The 23,279-nt window shown below is 38.1% G+C and overlaps 1 protein-coding gene across 1 annotated transcript in view; it reads right to left on the reverse strand.

Moving 5' to 3' along the window:
* DYNC1LI2 (dynein cytoplasmic 1 light intermediate chain 2) overlaps positions 1-23,279 on the reverse strand; it is a 50,631-nt gene that overhangs the window by 21,687 nt on the left and 5,665 nt on the right. Inside the window, exons 4-7 of the mRNA XM_036749466.1 lie at positions 21,263-21,493; positions 12,230-12,399; positions 2,735-2,828; positions 462-597 (exon numbers count right to left, since the gene is read on the reverse strand). Of these exons, the coding sequence (XP_036605361.1) occupies positions 462-597; positions 2,735-2,828; positions 12,230-12,399; positions 21,263-21,493 (631 nt within the window). The remainder of the gene's footprint in view (positions 1-461; positions 598-2,734; positions 2,829-12,229; positions 12,400-21,262; positions 21,494-23,279) is intronic.

Consider the following 23,279-nt stretch of genomic DNA (forward strand, 5'->3'; position numbering starts at 1 on the left):
TCTTATTTCATCCTTATGATAGCCTTGTGAAATCAGGAGAGCAAGAAACACAGAATCAAAAAATCAAGAACTATAAGGGCCCTGACAGAAACAGCTTGTCCTTCCAGGGTCACGGCATAGTAGAGCTGAGATTTGAACCTGGGTCTCTTGGATCCAAAGTATTTTTCTATTCTACTATGTAGAGGATTAGCTTCATTTTACAGATAAGGAAAACTAAAGATCAAATGAAGGGAATGGCCCCAAACAGCTGGTTACTGAAAAAAAAAAAAAGCCAGGTCTTCTGCCTCCTGGTTTAGGGGTCTGTCTATTATATCATATTGCCTCTGTGTAGCGTAATAGCAGGTAAGATAAAGATAAGTAAAAAAAAACAGACCACTTGAGAAATCTAGGAAAACACACACTTTATAGGGATAAAAAGATTTAAAATGTAAAGAAAAAACAACATCTTTAAGTGAACTTACATAAAAACTGCATCCTTTTCCACCACTAAGGCAGGTGTGGTGAAGTGAAAACCGTATGTTTTATGTACAATATACTTGTACAACAAGTCAAGGTTCTTTTCTTCCTTAACTGATGTATAAATCAAGGCAGCTCCATCTATTCAATTTGCTTAAGGAAAGCTGAGTCAGTATGAATGTTTAAATCAAGCATGCACAATCAAAACCCAACCAAGAAGAAACAGGCCTAAATTATTAATCCAGATGCACTCAGTGAGACAAACACTGGAACTTTTGAAACATCGAAAAGGTAAAAACAGCATAGAGTCATAGAACATTAAATGTGAAAGTGAAAAATCATCTAGCCCAACCCTTTATTTTCTATGAGAAAACTAAGCTCTAGAATGAGTCACAGTCATCCACTGGGGGATTTGTAATTAAAATTCAGGTATTTGGGATCCCAAATCAGAGTTCTTAACTATATCCTGGTTGCTTGTCTAAATATCAAGAATCTTCTCACTCAGAATCCTAATGTTAAAGTATTGGAAGGTCTTTAAAGTAATGCAAGGTCCAGTTTCTAGTGAACAAAACATGTATATATATACTTCGACATTCCAAGGATCCATGATTTTATCTGTGGCTGTACTATATGCAGACTGCAACACCTTTTCAAACTAAATAAAGTCTTTATGAGTTTACCATGTTCTTAAAATTCTTGACCTAATGGCTAATTTTATGGTGAAGAGCTTCTGGACTTTTAGTTCATAAAACTAGTCCTCAGAAAACATGCCATTAAAAGGACTACATACACTACCCGTTTGGTAGTGTGCCTATTCAAAAGCTGGAGCTTCAATGGGTATATCCCCTCAAGAATTCAGTCACCTCTATCCCATAGTAAGGATTGTAAGTAGTGCTTCAATGAAGGAGTAACAAAATATGTAAGATCTGTATATAGTATATATAAAAAATATAGTGTATGTATTACATGCAAATAAATGATACAGCATAGAGATATGTAGAGTATAAACAGCCCCATTAAGTTTCTTTTTCAAAGGAATTGCCAAACTTAGTATATTAGCTCAAATTCACTACTTGTTGATTTTTCTGACCATTTTCCTACTTTTTAAATCTCATAAAATTCATCAGCAGAGAAAAGAGCCTTGCACACCACAAACACATCTGGTATATCCCTGACAGGACAAATCCATCATATGCACAAAAATAAGAACAGTTTTCAAATTTTTGTGATATAAGACTATCAACGTATTCCTTTTACATCTCCCTTATGTACCATAAGCTATTCAAGAAGGTCTAAGCCTATTTAAGGAAGCTTCCTGGTAGAGCCCAGTCACCTAATGTAGTTCTGGAGCACCACTTGATGGATTTGTAAAGACCCAAGGCTGGTGTTACCTCTCAGTGTCTCATGTGTAGGTTGACCAGAGATTCCCCCTACTAAAGCTGAAAATTATGTTCTGTTTGACAATAAAAAGCAACAGAGAGCATTTAAATAGGGCTTTCCAATTTCCAAAGCACTTGGGGTTCATTAGCTCATCAGATCCTAACAAGATCTCTCTGAAGTACACTGAGCATTATTCTGTCCATCTGAGAGATGAAGAAGCTGAAGTAAATGGACTTGGCCACAAAAGGATGAAATGTCAGAGCTGCATTCAAGCCCAATTCCACATCTGCTGATAATTTAGACCTGAAATTAAGTCTGATCTTCCCATTTTAAAAAAGGCCAAGTTTAAGTTTTAAAAGACACCTAATCCAAATAATGTTTGGCAGCAGAACTGTCAGGTCTTTACTTCCAGTTGACGTGTCAGATCACCCAAAGTGTACTATCAATAAGGTGGGCTTACCACAGGTATGAATAGAATGCCTCCATATTCTTTAAGAGACCCTAAATTCCTCTTTTCCACCTTTAAGAGGGCCACAGTATTTCCCATTTCTAATGTGTTGTACAGTTTACCAAGTGCTCCCCTCACATGGAGAGGACTCCCTGAGGTCTGGAGCAGAGGTATTATTATTCCCATTTTATTGATGAAAAAAATCAAGGCTCAGAAAAGTTACACACCTAGTGCTACATTTAATTTGGGGGGACCCATTATTTTATTGGCATAGGAGAGTTCTGAAGAGGAAATTCTCTCTACCAATGAAGATCAGCATCGGTTTTGCAAATTATGCAACAAAAACATTTAACCTTACACAATTTTAAGTTGTGCAATTTTGAAGGGCCATCTTAGAAAACAAAAACAAAGAGGAAATAGCAAAAATGACACCACCTTAAGTGAGGATACATTGTAAGCAGAATTTACGAATGTGCGACTGAATGAAATCAAAGTGCTCTTCTCGATAGTCATGTTCTTTCTCTAGGACACTCACTGCATCACACTAGAAAAAAAAACAATGAAGGCAAAGGGTTAGAACAGCAGTTTTCAATTTTTGTGGTCCAAGGACCTCCTTACACTCTTAAAAGTTATTGGGGACTTCCTCCAAAAATCCTTTTGTTTATGTAGGTTATAGCAATTGATTATTTACCACACTGGTAGTTTAAATATCTTAGTATTACTGTGAAAAAGTTTTGCCCTCATGGCCTCTCTAAAAGAGTCTCAGGGAACCCCAGAAGTACCTGGACCACACCTTGAGAACTACTGGGTTGGAAGCTGATTCTTACTAACACTCATGAGAATAATCCATTTCAAGTTCTAGTTCCTTGTCATATCATTGACTAGCTGCTGATAAAAAATATCCACATTACTAAAAACCTTGCTATCCACAAAGAACCAAACTAGATTAAAGAGAAGGCTGAGCTAGATGATTTCTGAGGTCTCTCACATAAATGGGTGACCCTATGATCTCATCCTTAAAGTGAACTGGCACAGTGAAAGATCTGATATAATGGTGGGTGCTTTTTTTTCTTTAACCATTGAATCAAGAATGCTATTTTTAGGAAGTCAAAGATTCTACAGTTAAAGCCAACCTCTTACAAACAGCTGAGGTTACATGTTCTGAGAGCCTTAAAAGAACTGGCCCTCCCATGCCCCTCATAAATATATTTACAAGCCCAGCACTTAGCATAATAAACTCTTAATAAATGCTTGTTCCTTTATATCACACACACACACACACACACACAGAGAGGCATACCATGTATAAATGTCTATATGTATTTTATTTTGAAATTCCTTTAAAAATTACAAATTTAAAACCATACAATTCATACTAACTTTAAATAAAAAGACATTCTCAAAGGCATACATCAAAGCTATCAATGTCCTGATAGCAGATTAGTTCTGACATTTTACTATTTCTTTTTTGTTTGGTTAGTTCCTTCTGTTCCTTTCTTTAAATTCAAGATTATTTGGAGTTTTGTTGTTGTTTAAAATTGACTTTTACAGAGTTTTTCTACCAAAGGAGGAGAATGTCTTTTGTACTTTTAAGGAATAGATTTCTCCCCCTCCCCCTATCAAACTATGTTTTGAACATTCAAATTGTCATCACATTACACAAACGAAGTATTATCTACAAATATATTTAATTGGTATTATTTCCAATGGTCTTCCATTAGAATCTTCCTCTAATATCCTATCATAGTATGACCTTGATCTAGGATTCTCAAACACTCAAAGATCTGGAGGGTGCTACCATGTGGGAAAGGTTTTGAGTAATGGATGGCAAAAGACTTTGTATTTTCTGTCTGGGCACCAGTCAGGTTAAGTATGGAGATGCTCATCACTAAATTTTTTGACCACTGGAACTCATACAATTGTCCAATGCATGGAGGAGATTAAAAATTACAGCAGTGGAAAGAGTTACCAGGATAAAAGCATAAATTTGTAAAGTACTCCAATAGTATTTCTAATTTTACTTAACTTTAGCTTTGAGTGCCATTCAACTTGTATCTGAAAAGAATGCATTGCACAAAGTCAACCAGGTTTTTTTGCTTACAGACTTCTAATTAATCATTCCATTTGGGTATCATTCTGTTAGGAATCCTTCCTAGGCCAGAAGTGCAGTGAGGGATTCACTTATCCAGCCCCACTAACACATAGTCCCTGACCTGCTGTACTCATCCTTCCTTAGGCCATCCAGCGGCTCCACCGTTCCTGGGGGCTCGCCACATGAATGCTGAACTTAGCTTGGATGCCCAATGCAGCTCAGAACTACCAAGTTCAAGAAATCAACTAGTTTCAGACTCTCAGTAGCAGGGACTATAGTATATTCCACCACACCAGGCTGTTTTGATCCTATTCTCACAGGAGTATTATGTGATTTTATATTCATCTTTTACCCTTATCTCCATTTTCTGCATGTGCTTTTCGAAAATTCAAGTTGGTCAATGAGTTTCCTATACATTCATATTGGCATCTTTAGATAAGTTGTCATTTTCTTCTTAATCAGAATAATTTTTTTTTGGATCCTCACATTTTAATTTTAAGCAATTTTCATCCTTCCTGGGCTGTAGAATTTCAGGCCATGAAATTCCTCAGACCCTTTGAAATCTATATACTTTGAAATCTATCCTTTCCTACTATTTTTGTTCTATCCTTTCCAGAGCAAAGATCATGTTCCTTGGCAGAAAAGACAGAAGCAAATTAAGGGTAAAGCACATGGGCCGTATCTCCATCATCTGTTAACACTGTTCCACCTGAGTTTTTGCACACCTAACGCTATTCTTATGATTCTCTACCCTACTTTAGCATAAATCCTATTACCTACCCTTGCTTCCAACTTCTCCAGCCTTTAAAAATTCTAAGTTGACCAATGATTTCAGTGCACATCCACATCAGTTTCCTTAGCCAACATCCTTTTACATTCGAATTCCTGGGATTACTTTCCTCACAAAATTTTAGTCCAATGACTCCTACCTATTCTCTCTGAAATATCTGAAATTTGCTTTGCCAAAATCTATAGTGTACATCAAACTATGCTCTATCTTCCAATCCTGATACAAATTCTGATATGGAGTGATCACTTTCTCCCAAGCTTCCCATGATTCCTATTTCAACAACCAGTTTTTCTTTACTGATGGAAATTGGGTCTAATGTAACAGTTCCTTTAGTTGTTTATTGTTACAGCAAGTCAGCTACTGTGCTTTTGGTAGAGAGGATATTCTAACAGATGTCCAGATAACAGAAGTCTCCTATCACTACTATATCATAGCTCTTTGTAACAGGATGATGATGTGTTTTCCAATTCTATATCTATTTCCTCTATCTAGGTGTTTTTATAATTTGGCCTCTAAATGCTTTATTCAACTTAAACTACTTTCTCCAGAATTCCCAATTATGTGACTGCCAAATCCACTGTTCTTTTTTCAATCATCTTCCTTGAACCATATGCAGCATTTGACGCTGCTGATCACCCTTTCCTCTTGGTTACTTTTCTCTCTGGGTTTTCATGACACTGTTCTCCCTTAGTTGACATTCTGTCCGACTGCTTCTTCTCAGTCTCCTTGGCTGGATCATTATCTATGTCCAGTGCCTTAACTCTGTATGCTCCAGGGCTCCATTGTGGGCCCTCTTCTTTCTAAAAAATCCTCTCTTGAGGAATTTAACAACTTCCATGAGTTATCATCTCTCTGTAGATTATTCTCAGATAATGCATAAGCCCTAATGTCTCTCTTTGAGTGTCATTCCTATAGCTGCCTGACATTTCTAATGAGATCTCTTGATTCACACATGCACCACTACAATGGAGTCCTTCATCACCTCTCTCCTGGACTATTTATTGACAAAGCCTCCTTAACTGTTCTCTCAGCCTCCAGTCTCTTTTCTTCTTCAATATATCCTCCACACTGCAGCTAAAGTGATATTTCTAAAGTACAGGTCTGATTAGGTCACTCTCCTAATTTGAAAGCTCTGCTGGCTCTGTTTTGCCACTAGGAGGCATACAAAAAGCCCTTCACAATCAGGTCCTAGCCAACCTTCCCACGTAATCGACATTACTCCATCTCCTGCACTCTATGCTCTAATCCTATAGTATAAAATTCTAATAAAAACATTCCAGATATCTTCAGTTGCATATTGCCTTAGAAAACCACAAATTAACATTATCTACATTATACTGTATTTGTATCACTTTTGTTAAACCTTTCCTAATGACAAATGAATCTGGTTCTGGGGCATTCAGGAGTTCTGCAGAAGGCTTGTAGCCTGGGGGCCAAGACTTTGACACCTAGACAAACTGGCCTCCTTGGTGCCCCTCATATGGCATTCTCCTTCCCATCTCTGAGCCTTTACAGATGCTGTTTCTCTCTTTCTCACCATTACCCACCATATCCAGAATGTAGCTGAGAAAATGCATCTTCTTTGCAGAAGAGGTGTGGAACATTTCATCTATCATTAGTCATAGTAGATGTGTCCCTTGGCTTTGATGAGCCATCTTTTACCTTCCTTTTTTAATCTTTGTTACAATGAGTGGTTTGCTGAGTAGGGAAGGAGAGGGATATATAGGGATATATATTGGGAAAGAATGCAATGTGAAAACAAAAAAGAATCAGTAAAAATATTTCTAAAAAATCCCTAATTTCCTTCAAAATTCAGCTAAAGTGTTCTTTCTTCCATGGGTCTTTCTTGAACTCTTCCATCTGTTAGCACCGCCTTGTATATACTTCAGATTTAATTTACATTTATTTATCTATACATATTGTTTCCCTCAAGTAGAATGTCAACTTCTTGAGGGCAGCAACTTTGTTTTTTGTATCTGTATCCCCAATACTTTATCACCATGCTTGATATGTGGCAGGCACTTAATAAACACATGATGATTGGTTTACAGTCTACAGATGTGACTGCCTCCTTAATCTTAACCCAGATCCTGCCACCCTGCTCCTCTGGATTTTTCTTAACATATAAGGTTATTCCACAATTCTACTTTACCCATTAATTTTGAACAATTTCGAATTTTTCAGAGCCATTGCCCAACCACGGTTCCCTCTCACGGAGTTTCAAGGATACCTATGAGGTAAAAATTTGCTTTCATGTAATAGTATTTCTACCTCACTCTGCTTGTTACTGACACTTTGTGCATTTGTAGCTGGACGTCAGAAGCCATAGGCTTTAGGGCTGACTCCTTTACTTGGATTATTTCCTGGGAACTTTGGGGGTTCTCTACTGCTGTTCTTCTCATATCCTAGCTACTCTCATTGACATTTAACTTCGTAGAGATATGAAGGCAGTTTTTTCCTTGGTCCTTTCTTTTCGATTTAAAATCCATGGACTTAGTTTTGCAAATTTCTTCAGGCAAACACATCTTTACCAGTCTTTGGACACTCCATCCCCACCCAAGAGCCCAGCATTCCTGTGTTTTAACCATGGTCCGTCTATTTTAATTCTGGTTTTCCCCCTCATATTATATAATAAGACACCCAGTTATTAACCAGCAGCTTTCCATATCTGCTTCTCTCCTCTGAAGTGATTACTTTCTCATCAACATCAATAATAAAAATTTCAACTAGACCAAGGCCTTCAGTCTCTTACTGAAGACTTCATAACTTAGCAATGTTTTCCAGATCCCTTTTGGCAGTATCGCTTATGACCATTTAAATGACCAGAAGTGGGAAGCACTCGTCAGTTGGACTAATCACATTCTGCATTATAGCTTGACTCTGCTGCTGTTTCCAGATAAAATGGAGCTACCTCTGGGTCTCTCAGCTGGGAAGTTGCCAATCACCACTACTCTTTTGGCTTTGACCTCTTCCCTTGGGGCAGCGGGCGGCACATTAGACAGACCACTGGACTTGGAGTCAGAAGACCTGGGTTCATTCCAGCCACAGACACTGGCTGTGTGACCCTGACAAGTCACTCAACCTCCACCTGCCTCAGTGTCCTCACCTATCCGTAAAATGTAAATAATAAAAATTCCTACTCTAAGGGTTGTTGTGAGGATCAGACATTTCTAAAGCACTCTGCAAACTGCTATACATGCTGTCATAATATTATCACTGCTATTATTATATGATCTTTTACATGATAGAAACTGTGTTATCTACATCATTATTCTGAGGAAAAGAAACAGCTGCTTCCTCCCCTGAAGTTTTAGCTTCCTCCTCTCTGGAAAGAAAGGTCTATTATTGAACATGCAAGCAGATGCCCAGCTACTCAAACACACTGCCTGTGAACTCCTATCTCACCATGATAGGGTCAGAATTTAGCCATGTGGTTTGATCTCAGTTACAGGCTATCAGCAGTGGCTTTCATGCTTCTAAAAGTCCTGGTCTGAGCTGTGCCTAAAAGAAAACTTCTATCCATAAGATCAATATCCCACTTAAGTATTTTACACATGAGGATTTCAGTCTCATAAATATTTCAATTTTCATTTTAAACCTTGAAATACCATATAAGCACCAACTACTATAATTTTATTCTGTTTGAAAATGTGTGTTCTTATCCCAAAGAGATCATATAAGTGGGGAAAGGACCCATACGTACAAAAATATTTACAGGAGCTCTTTTTGTGGTGGCAAAGAATTGGAAATCAAGGGGTTGCCCATCAATTGGAGAATGGCTAAACAAGTTCTGGTATATGAATGTTTGTGCTGTAAGAAATGAAGAGCAGACAGACTTCATAATAACCTGCAAAGACTTATATGATCTGATGCTGAGTGAGGGAAGCAGAACCAGGAGAACATCATACAAGATTACAGGCACATAGTATCTGTGATGACTGACTTTGACAGACTTGGCTCTTCCCAGCAATGCAATGTTCTCAGACTGCTCCAAAAGACTCATGATGGAAAAAGCTGTTCATAACCAGAGAAAGAATTATGGAGTGTGATTGCAGACTGAAGCAAACTATTTGTTCTCTCTCTTTGTTTAGTTTCTTCTTTCTCATGGTTCATTCCATTGGTTATAAATCTTCTTTAAAACTTGACTATTGTGAAAATAAGTTTAATGTGAAGGTATATATAGAACCTGTATCAGATTACATACTTCCGGGGGGTGGGGGAGAAAACTGGGAACTCAAAAACTTGTGGAACTGAGTGTTGTAAACTAAAAATAAAAAATAAATTAAAAAAGAAAAGAAAATGTATGTTCTTTTCCTTAAGGTGGGTATTTTCTGTTTGGTTTTTGTATAATTCATAATATACTATTTCTAGCAGGGTCTTTTTTTCCACTCAGAAGTTTTCTGGGGGCTACAAGGGCAGAGAGACAGTAGTAAGGGAGACAGATAAGAAATATTCTATACCTTTGAAACATTCAAGGATACTCATGCAACTTTACGTGCGTTTCAGTGATGACCAATATGCTCAAGCTTAAATTTGCTGAACTGGAACTTCCAAGGAGGCAAAATTGCTTTCTATACTTTACTTTTTAGATGACAGAGGCAAGACAGAACTGAAGTTCTAGGACTCTTTCCCAGGCAGGGACACTCTGCCCTCCTTGGACCTTTCACAGCATCTTGTTTCTATCTGTCAATTAAGTACTGGTGTTCCTGCTGCATCTTCCTGGTTATATTTTAAGCTTTTTAAGTAGAGGCACAAGGCCTTACATCAAGTTGATGCTAAAAAAATTTCTGATGGCTGTCACATGAATATGGAATTACTTATAACACTTCAAAGGTCTGTGATTTGTCAGTAATGAAAGAATACCCCCTTGGCTTAGATAGTCTTTGAAAACTGTCACAGACAATTTCTGTGGCATCCGCAGTGATAAATATCTCTAATCTTAGCAAGGCTGGTTTCTAAATAACATGTCCTATAGGACACATGTCCATCAGAGTCCTGCATTGGAGCTCTTCCCCTCATAGCAGGGTTCACCAGAATTTGAACTCTTGGCAAGGCACTCAGGATCTCCATCATCCCACAGTGAAACTTCAAGGAGGGAGTGGGTACAGACAGGTTGAAATGAAGAAGAATATTAATACTAGATTAAATTAACAGGAAACTTCATATTACAAAAATACTCTTCATTTGAAATGGGGATTCTCTAAGGGGGTTGTGCCTCAGTGAATTTAAAACATTTAAAACAAAAATTGATTTAAATAAGATTTTTTAGGGAAATATCTACTGAATAAAATGAAGTCTGCCAGGACTCATAAGTAAATCAAGCATGTGGCATAAACCACTGCATGTAAAGAAACAAGAACAGTTTTTAATAGTTATATCATCTCCTGTTAGAGTTATGCAGACATCTAATAATAGAACTGTCCAACTGTAGAATGGAATAGTCCAAGCAACGATTCCAAATTCTGTAGGTATTTATATTGTAAAATGTGATTCATAATTTGAACAGGGCTCAGACTAAGATTCTACCCATCTCTGTCAAATTAAATTGGAATTCTGATTCTATAACTGACTTATTTTCTCAGTTGCAAATACAAACATACTGAAAACTTAAAATATTCTTGAGTATTATTATTATTACTAATACGATTAAAGGCTCACATTTTTAAGCACTTTAAGGTTTACAAAATATTTTATTTACAAGAAATCTTGTTAAGTCCCATGGTGCAAATATTAACTCTACTTTACAGATGGGGAAACTGAGAATCAGAGAGACAAACTGAATTGTTCACGATCACACACACAAGAAAGTATCAAAAGCTAGGTCTTGAATATAAGCCTCCTGACTCCATGACTCTTCCTATTGCTCACACAAAGCTAAAATCCAATAGCTTGCTACCTGAAAAGATAGCAAAGAATGAAGACAAAGAATGAATTGGTCCTATCCTCCAGCACTTTGACCATATCGCTAAATGGCTATCTGTCTCCACTTCCTCTCCTCTCAATCACTTCTCAATCCTTTGCAATCTAGCTCCCAACCTCAATGCTCAAATGAAACAGCTCTCTCCAAAACTACTAATGATCCCCTAATTGTTGAATCCAAAGACCTATATTTAGTACCTCATCATTCTTGACCTCTCCACAGCAACATATGACACTGGACAACCCTGACCTCCTGTAACTCTCTTCTGCTTTGGTTTTCTTCCTATTTATCTGACCATTCCTCAGTTTCCTTTGATGGGTCTTTACCCATTATCAGGGCTCCTAACCATGGGTATCTTCCAAGGCTCAGTCCTGATTGCTCCTTCTTTCTCTGTACTCTGTCACAGGCGACCTCATCAATTCTTATAGGTTTAATCATCACCTTTATGCAGAAAACTCCTGGATCTTTATATCCAGAGAAAAATAAGAGGCGGAAAAAAAGATGTGGTTCCTGCCTGTAAGGAGTTTACCTTGTACCAGGTGGACTTCACTAAGGATAAGTGAAAATACTCCTGGACTCTATTCCATTAATAACATCAACTTGAGCAGGAGTAGTTTATAGGGCATTTGTAGAGTAGCATTTTACAAAGGGCTTTCAAACAAATTCTCTCATCTGCGCTTTATAACAACTCTACTGTGAAAGTGGAAGAACCTGTATTATTTTAAAGATATGGACTGAAGCTGAGAGAAGTTAGCTGGATTACTAAGGTCACAGAGATAGAAGCGGCAAAGCGAGGACCCAAAGCCAGATCACAGAAGCACAGAACTCCCAGGTCATTTAGTCCAACTCCAAATGGCTACCCAACTGTCATCTGCACACTTCCTGTGAGAAGGAACTCACCGGCTACTGATGCAGTCCATTCTAGTTTGGCACAGCTCTAACAGTTGAGAAATCCTTTGTTATATTAAACTGAAAATCATTTTTTCTGTAACTTCTAGTCATTGGTCCTAGCTTATATTTCCACCTACAGTAATTCATCTACTTGTATACAAAGTCCCAAATTAAAATGTACCCACTGTCAGGTAGTATGTTTTCATTGGGAAACTACAAAAGCAAGTAACACTTTAATCTAGCTGTGCTCACCTTTGTGCAAACTACCAAGACCGGGATCCCAAGATTATGTGTGAGCATGTTGTCTCCAAGTGGCAAGGTAACATTTTCACCATCTTGTGCTGAAGCTAGAGGTCCTCTCCTCTGTGGTGAGCCTTGATAGCCTTCCTCAGGTTCCACATACTCTTGAAAATCCTTCACAACTATAAAAGACAACACATTTCTAACAATATATTAGATGTTTTTTAAGTAGCAAGCCCTGGAAAATTAAATCACCTCTCCATTCCTTCCCACCTCCCAAGAAAATCAAAGAAGATTAAAGGATGTCAATGAAGACTGCAAATTTTAAATAATCTAGTTAGAACTCTATCATTTCGGAGCAATACAGGCATTTTTCCAGACATCCTCATTGCAGCTCTTTCTGAATACTTAAAAACATACCATCCAGTGGTTTCCCACAGCGTGTATTTTAAAAGTCAACGAATCTCAAGAAAAATTTAAATAGTTCAGACTTTCAAAATACCATGGATAATTAAACTGCTTAAAAAGTATCTTCATCTTTAAAATGACTAAAATACCTGCAACTCATTTAAACCATACCAGTGAGAAGTTCTACATGAAGTTTGCTATACAGGGAAATGGAATTAACCACTGCTAAACTGCTACGGTATTTATATACTATAGAACAGAGCTGAACGTGCCTATGTATCATCCCTGTTGTATGAAAATAATGAGATGCAAAACTCTTAGCCTACAATACTGCGCTTCCTCACCTGTCACCTGAGAGGGCTGGACAACGACTCCTTCTAGCCCTAAATCTATGATCTACTGAGGCCTATTATTTAAAGTACTATTCTTTGTAATTTGCAGTAACCATATAATAAACTGTCCTGTCATAAATATAGCATTTCCTTAGAGTAATTTAACCAAAGTGAGAGAGTGTTGTGCAGAATTCTCCACTCTCTCTTCCACTACAGCTTATTAAATAAGGGTAGAATTTTCTGAAATAGTTGTTATGGGGAAATCAAACCTATGATCTCAGCCTCCTTAGCACAGTGCTTTAACCAAAAGAACTAACCAGCCACAGACAGGAAATAGCATCATTATTTAGGCTCGGTACTCCTTGATCTAAATATGGAACAAAGGGGGGGGGGGGGAAGGATGCACACCACATCATGAAACTTTAGCCTTAGAAGGAACGTTAAAGATCGTCCAGTCCAAAGCCCCCATGGTACAGAAGAACTAAGGTTGGAAGAGGGGAACTGACTTAGCCAAAGTGACACAAACTAGAACTGATCTAGCTCTCAACCACCAATCCCATGCTCTTTCTACTACACCACACTCCTCCCCTCTCACGCCACAAAGACAAGTTGCCAAATCACCCTTTCTTTCTATGGCCATCCAAAAAAGGGATCTTGATCTACAGATCCCTGTAATCTATTACCTTGATAAATGTCATAGGATCCAGAGCTAGAAGGGGCATTAAAGATAATCTAGTCCAATCCCTTCATTTTTCACATGAAGTAACAAAGTGAGAAAATAAAATCAAACAAATAATTTCAAAAGGGCCCCAAAAGAGTTAACATTGCTCCTTCTTATTCAGGGGACAGATTTTTAAGACTTAAAAATGCTAATGTGACCAACTGTTGTAAGCCATTATTATCCTATCAGCTTTGGATAGTTTAATTTGCAGAACACTGCTGTACATGTGAAAAGGGGGCTGTACATGTACATAGGGGGCTGATCAAATATAAACTGTTTCCAAATTGATGAAGCCCTCTGGACAGCACTGCAAATAGTGTTTTGTCTTTACACCTAATTTATAATGAACTTCATTCAGTGATTTAAACTTCTAATATAAATGACCCAAGAAATATTCATGGCTGCAGTGACCTGAAAAGCAGCAGTTTGACCCAAACCTGAAATACAAAGCATTCTAATGTGTCCATTAGGATCATTAATGAGCACCAAGGAAAGATTGGTCTTTTTGTTCCTTCTAAAATCATAACAAAACTGTAACTACAACAGATAGTATTAAAAAAAACATTGTCCCTTAGAATACTCAACAGCAAGCAACCTATGGTTGATTTCATGATGAAAATATGAAATGAAGGAAATTTCAACCCTGAAGAAAAATTCTATTTGTTATGACAATAATTTGCACGTAAAGTGTTAAACAAAAGGTGGTGGTGATAATATTACACCATGATTGTTTTATATTTGTTTAGCATTTTCAAAGCGTAGTCATACATGTTTTTTCCTTCTCAACAAGCCCATGAAGTAACCAAAGAAAAGCATTATTATCCTGTCTTATGGAGAGGCAGCATGGTAGAGTAGATAAAGAGATGACCTCAGAGAAGAGCTTGAAGTCGGGAGCTCGAGTCCTCCCTCAGGCTATGTAACCCTAGGCCAATCACTTAACTTCCCAGGGCTTGAAGCACCTAAGGCAGTAAGTTTCAGAAAAAATGTCAACTAGCATCAGTAGAGAAAGTCTAGACTAGAACTTGACCCTTAACTTCATCCTCTTGCCCTCATACCACAACGCCTCTCGCTAGAGTAAGGCTCTCTCCTCTTTCTCCTACCAAAGGTTATCAATACGCTTAAGTGAAGCAGTTTCATTTTATCAAACTGGTGAAACGAATAACACTTACTCTAGCTTTGTGTAATGTATTACAGATAATTCAACAGAAACAGACCCTGTCAGGTTACAATCACTAAAGTTATTACAATCATCATGGGAAATGGACGGGCTCTGCACAACACTTCAAAAACATCAGATTACCTTTAAACAGTTTATGACTGCTTTTTCAGAACTTGGCTAAGGCCTATAAATGTATAACACAGTATCATTTTAAGTTCATATTAAGATAGAAATCAGAATCAGCACTACCTTCAAACTAGAGCAGGCTAACCCACTCTGCTTATCACAGCCTATACAATCTAAGTTTAGAAAAAAGTTCAGTACAGCTATAGCTTTGATGGACCATTTCTAGAATGAGATGAGATGAGAGGTGTCCACACTTCCAAAAATGAGAATGCTTAAGAACATAACTGAAAGTGCCTCCATTATCTACTGGTTCATATTAGTCAAAAGTCAGAATAACTAACTTCAGTCCTATTCAAAGAATACCAAACCACTGTTTATACCTGAGTAAGCAAAACTTCTGAAGTACTTTGGGCAGTGTTTTGGATTCTATGTTGGAAGAAATTTTAATCAAATAATTTTGTGGTAATTTGGTGAAGCAGCAACAAGCCTGAACATTTTATGAGCTTTAATCAAGCTGGGTTCTCTGATCCTCAGAATGCTTCCATTGCTATCTGGAGACTTAGCAGTTTAAATGAGAAGAATCTCAATTATATTCCAGTTTTACAAGTCTATATATTTCAGAGAACTATGTTGAAGTGCAACACAATTAACAAGGAACACTAGAAATCCTATAACTTTTTTTCACATGAAGAAGCTTTTAAACTCATGTTCTATCTAAATGAAGCCCTTTCCATTCTGCATCCTGCCAATAAAGCACATATGAAATTAAATGTCATCTAGTAGCCAACCTAGTCCCCAGGCAACCAATGAATTCCCACAGAGAATATGGGAAAACAGGTAACTTCTCTGACACTTTTCCAATCTACTTATCTTTGGAGGGTTCTGAAATTTCAAATTACTGCCTGTACTTTAAACCCTAAAGTGACCTATAGACGCAGATGTGATTGAAAATAATAAATAATTTAATTCTGGTAAAGTGTTTTACACATATAACTCACCAAGCACCGCCAAATGCTAAATTATTAAAACCCCACTGATCATAAAAGTCCTCACAAAAGCACTCTGGCAGATTACCTTTTTTGTATAGCATGGCTCTTCTACTGTCCTGCTCTATGAACTGGACCAACTGTCTACGCTGGATCTCAAATTTTTCATCTATAAAATTTGGAGCTGGACTGTGACTTCTTGAAGTCCCTTCTAGTTCTGAAATTCTATTTTATGAATAGATTCTATCTTTTCTGTCTATTCAACTTCTTTGTCTACTGGCTAATTCACAAAGCACAAGCCTATGTCAGCCAGATTCAAATAGAAAATATTCTGTTTGACTTTTAAAGCCCTTCATAACCTGGTCTCTTGCTACTTTTCTAGTTTTCTTACACCCTACTCACTTCTATGGATTCTATGATTCCAGTGACACAGGCCTCTTTGCTATTCTTCCCACAAGACACTCCATCTCCCAACTCTGGGCTTTTCCATGGCTGCCCCCCAAGCCTGGAATTCTCTTCCTCATCCCCACCTTCTAGCTTCCTTGGCTTCAAGTCCCAGCTAAAATCCCACACTCTACAGGAGCCTTTCCTGATCCATCCCACTCAGTGCTAGTGCCTTCCTTGTTTATTATCTCAAATTTATCCTAAACACATCTTACTTGTGCATAGTTGTTGGCACATTACCTCTCCCATCAGACTGTGAACTCCTTGAGAGAAGGGTCTATTTTTGCCTTTCTTTGTAACTCCAGTACTTAGCACAGCACATGGCACATAAGAAGCACTTAATTGCTTGGGAACTTGCTTGATCCATTCAGCCACACTACCTATCATTCCAAATCTCTCCTGTCTTTTATGGTTAAACTCCTTGAAAAGGCTGCCTACAATTTATGTCTACAACCTGTGCCTTTGCTGCCTCTTATTTCACTCTCTTAATTCTCTATAGTCTGGCTTCTGACCTCATCATCCAACTGAAACTGCTCTCTACAAAGTTACCAATGATCCCTTAGTTGCCAAAACCAATGGCCTTTTCTCAATCCTCATTCTCCCTGACCTCTCTGCAGCCTTTTACATTATCAATCACTCTCTTTTCTTTGATATTCTCTTCTCTCTAGGTTTTCAGGACATTTCCAGGTTCTCTAAGCAACTAAGAAGCACAGTGAAGCTAGGTCTGGAATCAGGAAGACCTGAGTTCAAAGCTGGCCTCACACACGCACTAGTTGTGTGACCCTGGACAAGTCACTTAATATACCTGCCTCAGTTTCCTCAACTGTAAAATAGAGATAATAATAGCACCCTACCTCCTAGGGTGGTTGTAAGGATCAAATGAGATATTTGTAAAGCACTTAGCATAGTACCTGACACAGTGGGCACATAATAAATGCTTGTTTCCTTCCTTCTTTCTACCTATCTTGGACTGCTCCTTGAGTCTCCTTTACTAGATCTTAGTCCAAGTCACATCTGCCTATAGAGTTTCCCTCAGAGCCCTGTCCTCAGCACCCGCTATACTATTTCACTTGGTGATTTCATCAACTTCCATGGATTCAGCTATCATCTCTATGCTAATGATTCTCAGATCTATTTACTCAGTCTTATCTCTCTCCACTGCACACTGGACATCTTTAACTGGATGTCCTTAAACTCAACATGTCTAAAACTGAACTCAAACTTTCTCCTCAAGCCTTCCTGTCTTCCTAACTTCCTTATTACTAGTTGAGGGTACCATCTTCCTTCTACTCAGGCTCAAAACCTAGGCATCATCCTCTATTTCTCACTCCCTTTCATCCCCCCCATGTCTAACAGCTTGCCAAATCCTATCATTTCACCTTTGTGACATCTCTGGTATATACCACCCTCCACACTGTAGAAGGCCCTCATCATCTTATGCCTGGGAAACAGCCTGCTGTTTGGTCTCTCTGCCTTAATATCTTCCTACTCAAGTCTATCTGCCAAAGAGATCTCCCTAAAGTGCAGGTTTGACCATGTTGCTCCCCCGCCCAAATAAGTTCCAGTAACTCCTTACCATTTTCGAGACCAAATATAAAATCTTGTTTGATGTATGAAGCCCTTCATAACCTTTCCAGTTTTCTTACACCTTACATAGCCCCCGGTACTCTGACCCAATGTCACTAGCTTCCTTGTTGTTCCTCAAACAAGATACATCTCCCAAGTCTGGGCATTTTCACTGAAATTTCTCCCTGCCTGGAAATCTCTGCCTCCTCATCTCTACCTCTTGGCTTCTGTGGCTTCAAATCCTAGCTAAAAGCCCATCTCTTTACAACCCCACCCCCATCCCACCCTGCCCCCTTAATGTTAATGCATTCCCTTTTGTTTATTCTCTCCAACTAATCCTCTATATATCTTATTTTTGCACAGTTGTTTACTTGGTGTCTCTGTCTTAAACTGTGAACTCTCTGAGAGAAAGATCTACTTTTGTTTTTTTCTATCCCCAGCACTTAGCAGAGTGCCTGGTACACTGTAGGCATTTAATAAACGCTGCTGAAAAAAAATTAAAAAAAATTATAAACGCTGCTGACAACTATTCAAAATTGTCTCCATCCTTTAAGGCCTACCCTGAATTCCACTTCCTCCATAAAGCTTCTTCTGATCTTTTTTTCCATTACACTCTTAAAAGTGCCTATAGTCTATAACAGGTAAAATAGTTTTTTTATACACTCATGTATTGTTCCCATTGTTTCCATATAATCTTGCTCCTTGGGGGATAGAAATCCTATCTTATATGTCTCCATATCATCACTTCCATTTTAAAGGTATGTAAACTGACAAAGACAGGTTAAATGACATGGTTACACAACAAGTCTCAGAGGTCCCAAATTAAGTCCTCTGTTACACTGCGATATATTATGGCTTTAGGTCACTTCTGGGTTTCAAGTAGGGCCAACAGGTAAACATTCCAAAAGATACTTGCCCTGTCCTCCGGGTCTGGCTTAATTAAGCAAGGGATGACCCAGAAATACAACTTAGAAGCAAAGGGATCTTTATTGTAAATACTATCTTTCAATCACTTTTCCTTTAAAAATAGAAAAGCACAAGGAAAAATAATGAAGATACTATAGGACAATTCAACATCTGGAACAACCTCACTATTGAGATGAAATAACCAGCTGGTAGAATTAAAGCTTGTCCTGGGAAAACATCTAATGCACACCCTTCATTTTAAAGTTGAGGGAACCGAGACTCCGAGAGGTTAAGTAATTTGTTCAAGACTGTCCAAGTGATTCTCAAGTCTTCTCTAGCCTAAAAAAACCACATTATTAACATGCAACTTAAGACTAACAGACAGGTTAGCACACAAGGCAAACAAATTGTCATCCCAAATGTCTGATACATTGGGGGCAGGGATGAGAACAAAGATTAACCAGAATTAGAATTTATGGCACTGGACAGGACAAAGAACACCCCCCAACATTATAAACATTTGCACATAGATACAGCATGTCAGAGCTGGAAAGGACCTTAAAATCACCTAGTCTGATCTCATTATTTTAGAAAAAGAGACTGAGGCCCAGGAAGGTGGGGAGGAAGAGTTGTATGCCCAAGGTCATACAGCTAGTAAGTAAGTGGCAGGGCAAACCTAGGTCTCCTAATTCTTACTCTGGGGATCTTGCTGCCTCCAAGCTTGATTTAAGCTGTTTTAAAAAACAAAACAAACCTCAAAATGAAACATCTTTGAAATGTTATCACACTATAAAAATGAGCTCAGAATAATCAATTTATCACAATAAATCAACTCACTTTTCTCTGTACCATATTATATGTTTATCAGCTACGAAATTCCCCATGTTCACAAGTAGTTTGCTTTAGTGTGTCTAATTCTAGGGAAAAAATCCTCATTATCTGTAAAGGTCAGTTGTTTGATACTGGCTAGCTCGACTGCATAGCAATCAATGCAGCAAATACAATGGAGAAAACTTACAAAAGACAGGTTGAAAGGCTGAACTATAAAGCTCCTAGTGTCTGTGGGATACTTGAACTGACATGTGACAGAAGGCACAGGCAAAATGAAGAGCGTGACAGGAAGACATGGGATGTGGAATTTGATTTGAAAAGCAAACCTAATATTCAGGAACCATCATTCTGAGTGTTGTTATAATGCACGAGTTAGCAATGTGAGGATACTGTACACCATGCCCAAAAGGGCCCTCATTAATTCACTGGAGTGATGTCATACTGTGGAAATAAGCCAGTTTGAGCAGAGCCAACCCTTGTCAAAGACTGTTGCTGCTGCCGCTGCCACTCCTACTCTTCTGGCAAGTGGTCAGATGCTCATGTAACTGCACAGAAGCAAGGAAGAGGAAAAACAATCTTCTGAACCACATATATTTTAAAACAAAAAACAATCCCTCCCCTCCCAAACTTCCTTCAAATTTGAAAATCACGTCCCTTATTTTAAAAGAACTCTTATTTTAATAAACACAATACAGCCTACCATTTAACAGAAAATGGACCTTTAAATGCTTTAATTTTTAATTTAAGCACTTGGATTCAGAAGCAAATCACTCTAGCACTGGCTTATGTCTAAATTCTCTGACAGAATTATGCTTTTAATTTCTACTTGTTTTCCGGCAGGTTAATGAAGGAAACTAGTTTTCTCCTGCCAAACAATGTAACTCCTAGAGGGAGCTTCTGGCTATACTGACCACATTAGAATTCACAGACTCAAAGACTGTCAGAACTATATAGGACCTTAGCAATCATCCTTACTTTACAGGAGAGGAAAAAAAAACTCCTCAAAGGGAAGTGGCTATCTCATAAAGCTATTATGTGTTAAGAGTTGAGACTTGGACCCAGGTCTTCTAAGTGAAAAACCAGAGCTGTTCCCACAACAAACTAAGGCCTGCTAAAGAGTTCTTTCTGAGGCCACACATGCTAACAACAAAAAAATCCATAGATCAGATCATATTTAAACAAGGAAAGCCATATTGTATCTCCTTCCTTTTAAAAAGCACACAAAAAAATGACTTTAATCTTCAGGTCAATGGGGAAAGTAAAGAATACCAGTCAAACTCACTTCATACAGAAAGACCACTCGGGGACATGAGGAGAGCCTTGAAAATGTTCTGAGACCCTAAGCTGAAAAGAGCTGAACTTTCAAAGAGCATCTTCAAAGAAGAGAATGCAATCACTCATTCAATAAACATTTATTAAGCACCTTCTATGTGCTTACTTCTTCAAAGAGAGGATCTTGAATTTCCAAAATATTATCCACCTATTAAAATGAGGGCCATTCAAAAAATCTACCATGAAAATAGGTCCATAATTACACTCCAATGAAGAAAAATGCATTGTACTTACACTTTTGCTCCATGTCTCTCATTTCTTCTGGTGGGATTTTCATTTTATCAATGTGTTCCCGCAAAACACTGGCCCATTTCTGTAACGATTCCATAACAGTCCAAGGCCTAGACATATCCGCTACAAAGATGACTAGAGTCTCTTGCAGGGTTTCTGCAGAAACAGCAAACTTTAACAGGCCTTTATGGTACAAATCTCCATCCAGGATCCACACATTGCAACGTGTGTGATCTGTGGAGAAGAGAAAAAATGTAACCATTCAACACTCAAGTTTGCTACCACTGTAACTGCATCCTAGAAAAGTTATCAGTAGGTCCTTAATGTCAAAATTAAAAGACACTGTAACTAGAAATGCTTTATTTACAAAGGAAACTGTAACTAAGAACCATGCGCACATAAACTGCTTCATCCCTTAAAAGGAGGGATAAAAGAGAATATCTATATTCTCAAAGCAACCTGAAGTGTGTACAACTTAACAAAAAATACTAAACCCTTTGCTACTTTTATTAGAAATTAAGGTTTTAGGGGCAGCTAGGTGGTGCAGTGAGTACAGCATTGGCCCTGGACTGAGAAGGACCTGAGTTCAAATTTGACCTCAGACACTTAACACACTTACTAGCCATATGACCTTGGGCAAGTCGCTTAACCCCAATTGCACTGTCTTCCCCCTCCAAAAACACCCCAAAAAACAAAACAAAAAAAGCCCAAAGAAATTAAAACTTTGTTATAAGGGAAGGCTATATTTGAAAATAAATGTGATGTAAAAACAAAAGATATCAAGAAAAAAATGAAGAACGCATTTCTTCTTTCAAATCTAAAAGGTAGAATTTGATGAATGAGATGACAAATGCTGACATATTTAGGTTGTACTATTTCATACATTATCTTATTTGATCTTCATAAAAGTCCTGTTAGGCAAGAGGTAGACCCATTTTACAGATGAGAAAACTGAGGCTCACAGTCTTTCACTGCCAGTAAGCATCAAGAAATCAACATGCTAGTATTTGCCAATAGTCCCATTTTTGTAAAATAAAATGGAAATTTAAGATTCCTACTCAACTTTTTAAAAAAAAAGCCTTATAATTATGGGGTATTTTAGAAAGCGCTTTCATATAACATTTTATTTGACCCTCACCTCAACTCTGGGGCTTCCCTACCCTATGTTTGGATGAAGAAGCTAAGATGGAGAGGAGGTAAGGAATTCTTTGGCATGAAGCATCAGGATGCATAGAGTGCATCCTCCTCCACTGAAACAGAAGCTTCTTGAGAACAGGAACCTCTTTTTGTCATTATATCTTCAGTGTTTTGCACAAAGCGGGCACTTAATGTTTTCTGAGTGGAATGGGCAGCCCTGTTCCACCCTTGCCCCCTCCCAGTGCTTCACCCCCATCACCCCACCCCCACCCCCTGATCCAGCATTTCCAGTTTGCAAATTTTACATTATATATACAAGCTACATGGCCTTGCTCTCCCCTCCTCTTTATCGCAGGTCCCTTCAGAGCTCAGCTCAAACATCACCTCTGTGTTTGCCCAAGGTGTCTTCTGATGTCTCCTTCTCTTCTGCCATTACTGTGGTCTCCATACCCCTTTCTTCATCTCAGATTATTTTGTATTTATCTATTATTTACATTTTGTTGGACATATTGTTTACCTTCAGTAAAACATAAATTCTTTGGGAAAAGGGACCATTTAATTTTTGCCTTTATGAGCCCAGTGACTGGCACAGCATCAGGCAGAGAGAAGACATTTGTCAAATGTTTTGGAAATTAAATTAAACAATCAGCTCCTAGTCCACACATCCCCAAATGAGTAGGCCAAGAAATGCCTCTGGTGAGAACTAGAGCCTGTCTTTCCAAATTTGTCAGGGGGATGGTGGGGGTGGGGTGTTGGAGACTAACAGTTCTTACCACAACACAATCAACTTCAAACGCATATATTTTAAATCAAAATCATTTCATTATATGACTATATCACTAAAGTAAAAAAGGTTAAAAGAGTTGCTTCTAGTCAGAATAGT

This window comes from Trichosurus vulpecula, chromosome 3 (genome assembly GCF_011100635.1).
Source record: "Trichosurus vulpecula isolate mTriVul1 chromosome 3, mTriVul1.pri, whole genome shotgun sequence".
NCBI classification, from domain to species: Eukaryota; Metazoa; Chordata; class Mammalia; order Diprotodontia; family Phalangeridae; genus Trichosurus; species Trichosurus vulpecula.